General features: G+C 30.9%; 1 protein-coding gene across 1 annotated transcript in view; it reads right to left on the bottom strand.

The window, feature by feature from the left end:
* Positions 1-4,304: 4,304 nt before the first annotated feature.
* LOC127706756 (importin-7-like) overlaps positions 4,305-9,937 on the bottom strand; it is a 63,990-nt gene continuing 58,357 nt past the window's right edge. Inside the window, exons 23-27 of the mRNA XM_052211417.1 lie at positions 9,466-9,686; positions 8,374-8,441; positions 7,777-7,915; positions 6,972-7,088; positions 4,305-6,208 (exon numbers count right to left, since the gene is read on the bottom strand). Coding sequence (XP_052067377.1) covers positions 6,129-6,208; positions 6,972-7,088; positions 7,777-7,915; positions 8,374-8,441; positions 9,466-9,686 — 625 coding nt within the window. The 3' untranslated portion in view covers positions 4,305-6,128. The remainder of the gene's footprint in view (positions 6,209-6,971; positions 7,089-7,776; positions 7,916-8,373; positions 8,442-9,465; positions 9,687-9,937) is intronic.

The following is a 9,937-nucleotide window of genomic DNA, read 5'->3' as shown; positions in this document are numbered from 1 at the left end:
TAATTCAATTTTTGATGAAATCAAACAAAGTTTAATTTTGGACCCTTTTGACCTCAATATGAACCAATTTGATAGCGGGTCCACAAATAAAAAATCTAAATACATGGTTAGATTCAGCATATCAAAGAACCCCAAGAATTCAATTTTTGATGAAATCAAACAAAGTTTAATTTTGGACCCTTTTGACCTCAATGTGGACAAAGTTGATAACGGGGCCCAAAAATCAAAAATCTAAATACATGGTTAGATTCAGCATATCAAAGAACCCCATATATTCAATTTTTGTTGAAATCAAACAAAGTTTAATTTTGGACCCCGATTTGGACCAACTTGAAAACTGGGCCCATAATCAAAAATCTAAATACATGTTTAGATTCAGCATATCAAAGTACCCTAAAAATTCAATTTTTGTTAAAATCAAACTAAGTTTAATTTTGGACCCTTTTGACCTTAATGTAGACCAATTTGAAAACGGAACCAAAAATTAAGAATCTAAATGCACGGTTAGATTCGGCATATCAAAGAACCCCAATAATTCAATTTTTGATGAAATCAAACAAAGTTAAATTTTGGACCCTTTGGACCTCAATGTGGACCAATTTAAAAACTGGGCCCAAAATCCAAAAACTTAATACACGGTTAGATTCAGCATATTAAAGAACCCCAAGAATTCAAGAATAAAACCCCATTGAAATTGATCAAGAAATAAGCAATTTATACGAAGTATCTTCTTTTGCACAATACTGTGCAATTGAATATTTCTTGCTATTGTGCAATACTGTACAATTGACAATTTCTTGCTATTGCGCAATATTGTGCTATTGGATATTTCTTGCTATTGCGCAATACTGTGCAATTGAAGATTTCTTGCTATTGCGCAATACTGTGCAATTGAAGATTTCTTGCAATTGTGCAATACTGTGCAATTGAAAATTTCTTGCTATTGCACAATACTTATTATATAATAATTTACACATCCTGTTTGGTGTGTATCTCCTACCATATCATTATTATTTGCTTTTAAATATTAATCAGAAATAACCAACTTAAAATGGAAAATTTGAAAAGAAAAAAAAAAGGAAAAAAAGAAAAAAAAAGAAAAAAAAATATCCCCCCCCCCCTCCAATTTTTTGAACCCCCTTATCATTCATCACCCCCAAACTCAATCCCAGCCTTCCCTTTGTGGTATGGTACCTTGCAGTACAATTTCAGAGAGATCCATACACTTGAACACAAGTTATTGTCTGGAAACTAGAAAAATGCTTATTTTTGGCCCCTTTTTGGCCCCCAATTCCTAAACGTTTCGGGCAATTACCCCCAAACTCAATTCCAGCTTTCCCTTTGTGATATGGAACCTTGTAGTACAATTTCAGAAATATCAAAACACTTACACACAAGTTATTGTCATGAAACTAGAAAAATGCTTGTTTTTTGCCCCTTTTTTGGCCCCTAATTCCTAAAATTTTGAGGCAATTACCCCCAAAATCAATTACAGCCTTCCCTCTGTGATATGGAACCTTGTGGTACAATGTCAGAGAGATCCATACACTTACACACAAGTTATTGTCTGGAAGTTACAAAAATGCTTATTTTTGGCCCCTAATTCCTTAACTGTTGGTACCATAACCCCCAAAATCAATCCCCACCTTCCTTTCGTGGTATTGAACCTTATGGTAAAATTTCATGGAGATCCATTCACTTAAACTAAAGTTAGAGTGCGAAAACCAATGTGTCTTCGGACGACGCCAACGTCATACCAATATACGACCAAAAAATTTTCAATTTTTGCGGTCATATAAAAATGCTGAAAAATCGTGCAATAAGTTTCCATACAACCCAATTTATAAATTTAGCACTAATAATTACTGTGATTAACTGTGACAAAAATACATTAATTCAATTTATAAATACTACATTTGCAAGATTACAAATGTTCATCTTTTACTGTTATTTGACATTCTCTTTATAACATAATAAATATACATATGTACAATGGTATACTATGTACAGTATTGTTGGATGATGATTTTTTATGTACATTTTAATAAATACATTATTTTTTTATTAACACAATTACATGCATTTATGGATGTTCTTGGAAAGTTCATATGATAAATGATCAATGATGATAATATTTTTACAAGATTGTTAACATATCCTCTGTATAATCCTCCTATCTTAGGAGCACAACCATGGTTAAGTCGTGTAAAGGAGGACATTAACCACACTATATTCTTATCTGACATACTTGACAAAATAAATGGACTATTCATGCGATTGAATATTTTGTTTCAACCAAAGCCATTCATTACTCGTATTCCTTAGAATTTTAAATGAGGAATTTATTTTATCCCTATCGTGTAATTTAGGATAGAAATTAAGACAATGAATTTATGCACTTGTTTTTTGGCCAAATAGATGAGGAATTAGTATATCTAATCCTCATCATTTCATTTAAGATAGAAATTAAGACAATAAGTTCAGCAATTTTGTTGCTGAAAAGTTGGTTTATTTTGTTAACACTTTAAATGAACCGACTTACAGGACAAACGAAATTACTACAAAGCATTGTTTAAAACCGGTTGGTCAAATTGTTGGCACAAGGGTTTTATTTAGATGAAAATTTGGTAGGTAAAAGTTGATATTTTAATACAAAACTGAGATAAAACAAGAATGTGTCCATAGTACATGGATGCCCCACTCGCACTATCATTTTCTATGTTCAGTGGACCGTGAAATTGGGGTCAAAACTCTAATTTGGCATTAAAATTAGAAAGATCATATCATAGGGAACATGTGTACTACGTTTCAAGTTGATTGGACTTCAACTTCAGCAATAAACTGCTTCGCTGAGCGCAGCTAGATACGCCCGCAGAGGTCCAACCCTGAACAGTTGGGGCAAAAATGGACACAATATTCAAGCTTGATTCAGGTCCGAATTTGGATTGTAATTAAATATTTGACATATTATAGGTTTCTGAATAAATGTAGTCAAAGATCTTGAAATTGGTTATATGAATTGAATTTATATTCAATTAAAGATTTCTTGCTGTTGTGCAATACTTAGTAAATCTGTTGTCAGACTATAAACAAATAAAGTTCAATTAATTCTCAATGTCATATTAAAAATTTATGAAAATAAAAAGGGAGCTTACATCAATAGATATAAACAATTCACCAAAGTTTCATGAGAATTGGTGGCAGCATTTTTGAGTTATTGTCCGAAAACTGGAAAATCACCCCTTTTTTAATGAATCAAACCCCATAACTCAGAAATGTAAAATGTAAAATTTATAAAATTCTAAAGGGAGCTTACATCAATACATACAAACAATTCACCAAAGTTTCATAAGAATTGCTGAAAGCATTTTTGAGTTTTTGTCCAAAAACTGGAAAATCCCCCCTTTTTTCATAAATAAAACCCTGTAACTCGGAAACGTAAAATCTAAAAATTATAAAAATTGAAAGGGAGCTCATGTCAATAGATATAAACAATTCACCACAATTTCTTGCAAGTTGGTGAAAGCATTCTTGAATTATTGTCCAAAAACTGGAAAATCCCCCTTTTTTTAATGAATAAAACCCCATAACTCAGAAACGTAAAATCTAAATTTTATAAAAAACGAAAGGGAGCTCACGTCAATAGATATAAACAATTCACCAAAGTTTTATGCAAATTGGTTAAAGCATTTTTGAGTTAATGTCCGACATGTTGACGATGGACAGACGGACGGACGGACGGACAGACGGACAACGGTATACCATAATACGTCCCGTAAACGGGCGTATAAAAACTACCTTGACCAAAAACTTTAACCTGAAGCGGGACAGACGGACGGACAGACCAAAAAACATAATGCCCCTCTACTATTGTAGGTGGGGCATAAAAATAACGATAGAGATTCACTTACTGATTTAAAAACATGTGATGCTTATTAGATAAATGAGTGGTATACTTCACACCTAGAATGTTTAAATTCAGATATTGTATTTTGGTTTTATAATAATACAACCTTTCTAAACAACAACATTTGTACCAGATTGCTAAATAAGATTTAGAAGATATAGAAAGAATCAAAATCTGTTGTCATGAAACTATGATGAAAGGCCCAACTAAAAGTAATTATAAAGAAAACACCATGCACTAATTCTGTGAATAAGCATCCAGAGAAACTGTTTTTTTTTTCATACAGAAAAAATAAAAAATTGGAAAACACATACCTCATAGCACAATAAAAGTTTCAAATTAAAGGAATGTATTAATGGAAGCTAAACAACATTGCAAAATAATAAGAAAGACTTAATACTTGTGACAAAAACAAACACACATCTAATCTATCAATACAGCACCAATATACCTCACTGACAAAAGTCTTGTTTTTGGAGGGAATTATTTCGACAATCATACTATTTCATTCAAGCACAGATCATCTTAAATCAGTAATAATACATTTGCTTACATCATGCATATATTTTTTACATATGTTTTACTTGTTAATATATCTACTACTGTACCTGAATTCGTAAATATTCAAATTTTCAGTGAAAATATAAAATGAACTACATCAATTCATATTGAACATAACTGTATGATAAAATGATATTAATATGAAAGAAAATCACCCTTTTATCAATAAAAGACTTTCCAAAGATCTATTCATACATGGTCCTTTTCATTTTGAAATGAAATCTGATTTACTAACTGTTTTTTTAACCTTTTATTTAGTTCTAGGTGAAAAGTGTTTCAAAATTATTCAATGAAATGATCAGAGGTCTGAGACAGGTAAAATTAGCCTCATCTAGGATTCTGCAATACTTCTTCTATTGACATCATACAACAATCATTTTTGAAATATGGTATCGAAGATTTTCTTTTTTAAAATCTATCAAGTACTATCCTGTTTTAGCACACAAAATAAGATGTATTTCATCCAACAGTAAGTAGCTAAAGTTATAAACACAATAGATATAGTTTCAGTTGTTTTTATTGTATACTGATTAACTAACTTTGTTGAGTTTTAAACTTGCTATTCAATGAACTCTGTATTCACATTGCAACTAACTCGGAGCAAAAATAAAAGACAAACTAAAAGAAAAAGTTTCATTATGCATTTGAAATGTTATGTTTCATTTATTGACTAGACTGGATTAATTCATTTAACTTAAAAGCTAATACACAAGTTTTTCTTCCTTCAATAAGAAAGCAAGCACTTTTTTAAAATATAATTTTAACATGATAAGCAACAACAAAAATGTTTTTAGTGTGCCAAAATCGGTCCTTTTTCAACTAATGATTGTTTCATTAAAAAAAAATTTCATATAACTTCACTAAGTTGCACTTCTAAAAATCAGATAAATCAATGTTATCATTGATTGATGGCAGTTTAACGCCACATAAAAAGTATAAACGCTTTTTCAACTTTCACATTTGAATGAAAATATGGAAATTAATGAAATGTTTAAATAATGCTGAAAATGTTTTGAGTTTAAAGAAAAAATTGCATTTATATAAAAATTCATATTCTTATTTAAATCAAATGAATATTTGAGTAATAAATGTTTATAGTAAAATTTTCATTTCTGGTAACTTTTGCCGATTTCTATAAATTTCAAATCATTATCAAAATAGCTTCTACTTTTAGTTTGACAGTTTAGTAATCATGCTAATAGATAATTTCACTTTGTACATGATTATGAATGTAAGTATGTAGCAGTATGTCAACTGACTAACATTCTGATATAAACACAGTTTGTTTTTCTATGTCATTTTCTTCGCTTTAACTCTGTATCACGAGATCTCACTATGGCCACAGTCTAACATTCTTCCAATACAAATGATGAAATCTGTGCATGATGACAATTTTCTCTCGAGTCATTAACTGTAGAGAAAGCAATAACTAAACTTGACAAAAAATAAGTATTTAATCACAAACTAAGATTCACCAAGAATGTATCACCAATCTCGTATGTACAAATGAGTAACTAAATGAATCAAATGTACAGTCAATGGTTGTATAGCTTTAGGTTTTGTGAATTATGGTATTGACAACATGCCCAATTAATGTGATTATCTTGCGTTCCTCGAAGCCATAAGCAGTCAAACACAGGGAATGCCATTTGATGATGGGTTATGTTCCAAAATTAAAATTCTGTGGCACAGAGGTATTCTGAAATACGTAGCCTCCAGCATCTTCTATTCTTTTTGATTCTGAAAAGAAGAAAATATTCATTACCAATAAATTTACAGCTCTGTTTTTTGTGGTTTCAAAAACTACCAAAAGACATTACAATCATTATCTCCCTTTGTTTGGAATGCAAGTTTCTTTTATAAGGAGACATGGTGGTTTACAAAAGCAACCAAATGACACAAAAAATAAATAAGACCTTTTTCACTATTACTTATATTGCCTCAGTGTTAATATTCTGAAAACAAGTCTCTTGAATTCATTCCTTGCTAGGGTTAAACCAAATGTTACGATTTTCAGCTGTTTCTCAGAGATCTTAACATTAAAGATAGGTAAAGACAACTGGTCAGACTTACCACTGTGACTGAAACCCTCTATTCATTCAACCATCACAAAATAAATTGAAATTCAGTATTCAAAAGAGTTTTTTTTAGTGAAATTTAAGAAATCCAGAAATCCCTATGAATGATTTTGAAAAAAATCTAGACCTCTTTCATTTTTATTTTCACCAATTTCACAGGCATTTCAAGGAAATGAAAGGGATCTAGACGAACATGCTGAACAAAAGGTCAACCACTGTTAGGTATGGTCATTCAGTTTGACCAATATCTATACCTAGCAAGGAAGATACTTTAAAACTCTAAAAGTAAACCAGGAACTTCCAAAAATACTGGAAGTACATATACATAAGATAGTATCTATGATGTAATATTTTCTTCCATATTTACAGTGATTTCTGTCAATTTCAGCATCTCATCAGCAATTGTAGAAGTGAGAGAAATTTACCTGCAGCAGCATGTCTTTGTTCAGCTAACTTGAAAACATCCTCCAATTCCTTAGTTTGTTCTGGAGTTATAGGTGTCATTAAAGCCTGGTACCAAACTGGATCAGCTGTCTGGATACCTGTTTTATAATCAAAAGATAACCAAAATTGAATTTTGATCAAATTTATTCTTTAGTTTCAACAACTATAATATCAATGACAATGAATAAATTGTTGAAACAGAGATATGTTGAAATTTAAATACTTCAAAATGTAAACTGTGCAAACCATTCAAAGTCCCGGAACCATGACTGAAGGTGCAGTGTAAAATACTCTCCATGGAAATGAGATTGACTCATCATAAGTGGTTTCCTTTAAACTGATCTTTTCATAAACTTTCCATGGAAATGAGATGTGTCAATGTTTAATGAAACATTCAAAATTGATAGAATCACAAACGAATACATTGTTGACACCTCTGCTGGAAAATGCAAATTAAAGTCTCATCTTCACAACTTTGTCCAGGCAACACAAAAATAAGGATTTCATCCAATCATTGTATGTGAAATACCAAATTTATAATTGAACGTTGTTTAGCCGGTGTTTTCAGTCTAAATGATATTGTCTTTCACTTTAAAAATACAACTTCCTCCCCTGCCAAGTTTAAATGATTGATTGTTGGTGATTAACGCCACTTTAAGCACTAAAGACTACATCATAGCGGTCAGTTTTTATTGGTGGATGGAGCCTGAGTGCCCGGAGATAACCAACAACATTTGGCAGGAAAACTAAAAGTTGAAATGAAGTTCTTAAAATGAATATACTTACTTTGTAGAACATTCTTGAAGACTTGATATTCATCCACTTGACAACTATCTTCATCCAGGGGTGTCTGATAACTTTCTAATGCTGTTTCCTCCATTCCATCATCTGAATATTCATTATCACTATCATCGTCTTCATTGGCCTTAAAAATGAGAGAATATTAAAACTTTGTACTGGTTTGAACTTTATAAAATTCAAATATTTTCAGAAATTTGCAAACAGTGTCATCAGCCTATTTGTTTTGGAAGTTACCATCACCTGACTCGGTATGACAAGTATTTTTAATTTGATTGTAAAAAAATAGATTTCTGTTTAATCTGACTGAGACAGAGAAATGATTTTTCTTGTTTTTTGAAACCTGTGATTAGAAAATACATGTGCGGGGAAATTATGTTATTGTTTATATATTTCTAAATTTTAGAAAACTTACAGTTTCAGTTAAGACACAGCTTGCTTTTAGAATTCAAAGTATTTTCAAAGAAAATTTTTACATTTCAATTTTTAAACCCTTTGTTCCTATTTAGTGTAACTTATTGATTTCATGTGACAAAATTTTCAGATATTATTTTTCCAATCTTGATATTCCTGATCAATACTTACGGATTTCTCTAGTTTTTCTAAGTATTGTGCTCCATCTTCATCAACCTCATCTTCATCACTTGCCAATTCTAAAATAAATAATATATACAAGGTTATTCCAATTAAATTTACTGTAATAAATTTGTAACCAGTTCCGTAAAAATTCATTGAAGTCTTTTCCATAGTCCACATGCAAACTTCTAGTCTGTATGTGAAGAAATTTGTAATTCATTAACTCAATTAAAGACACCTTTTAAAGACGATATAAATTCATAAAATATTTACATTTCTTAATAAATTTAATATAAGTACCCAATTTTCCTTTTTTAACAATTGCACTATCATCTATACAAATTTGCCAGTAAATCCTATATCTACTAATTAAAACATTTATAACCTTTTCAATGCCATAATTTTCTATATCAACATCAAATCATCTTAAGGTGGTACCTAACACTACAGGGAGATAACTCTGTAAAAATCAGCTTAACGTTTTAATTACGTTGTATTGTTAAGGAAATATTAAGCTTCTCAATGATCAAAATTGGTGTTTGTCAAACTGCTATATAACCAATGAAATTTTTCTGATAAAGTGGTTGGTTCAAATTTTTTGAAATTTTTATATTTTTGTCAGAGGGTTAAAGTAAACATTTGGTCAAAATTTTATGAAAATTAAACGAGCCAAATTAATATTAGTCAAGGTGTTGGGTACCACCTTAAAATACATACAATACTAGAATACAAACATGACTTATCATGTTTGTGAGGTTTGTGAGGTTTGTTTTAACAATATAACTGTTGATGTACAAGTAAAACATTGTTTCATGTCTAACTCCACCAGAAAGTTGATAGTGATTGTCTGTCCATCCCATTTAAAATAAAGTTGAACGAGAATCTAAGAATCATCCTAGGGTTGTTCCATAAATACATTCATGGGAACCAGGGAAGGCAATTTGAATTCGCCACTATGGTTGACTGAAATATCAAGTTGTACAGATATAAAATGTATGCAGGTCTCTTAAATTTCTTCTATGGGTGGTTACTCAATTTTAAAGTGCCTTCCCTTGGTAACATGTAAATTTAATGGCCTTAGATGGTGCTATGTATCATTACCATTTTCATCCTTTTCTTCCTCGTCATCTTCATCTTCTTCATCACTACTATCCTCGTCTTCCTTGGCTTTGGCAGCATAGGCTCGCTTCAAACCAGAGAAGAGTAACAACAAAGCAGGGATAATCTGTGCTGATACTTCTGACACTTCATTTGGTCGATTGTTACTAATTAGATTTACTAAGGAACACAATCCTAAAACTGTTATTTTTCTGTCGTGTAAACTGCAAAAAAAAGGGGAAAAAATGTAGTTGTTACTTTCATCATGAGAGTAGAATAAAGAAAAATCTTTGCAGAACAAGAATGTGTGTACACAGGACACTATGCCCCCACTAATGTGTGTTAACTCCTTATTTGGAATATAGTTTAAAAATTCACCTTATAATGTACATTTGTACTAAGTTTAAAGCTAACCTGACCATATAATCATGGTAAACTGACAAACAAATGATAAACTTACCAAAGAATCAACAGT

The sequence above is a fragment of the Mytilus californianus genome, unplaced genomic scaffold, assembly GCF_021869535.1.
Source record: "Mytilus californianus isolate M0D057914Y unplaced genomic scaffold, xbMytCali1.0.p SCAF_6, whole genome shotgun sequence".
NCBI lineage: Eukaryota > Metazoa > Mollusca > Bivalvia > Mytilida > Mytilidae > Mytilus > Mytilus californianus.
Note: the sequence above shows the minus strand (reverse complement) of the source record. Positions and strands in the feature narration are given on the sequence as shown.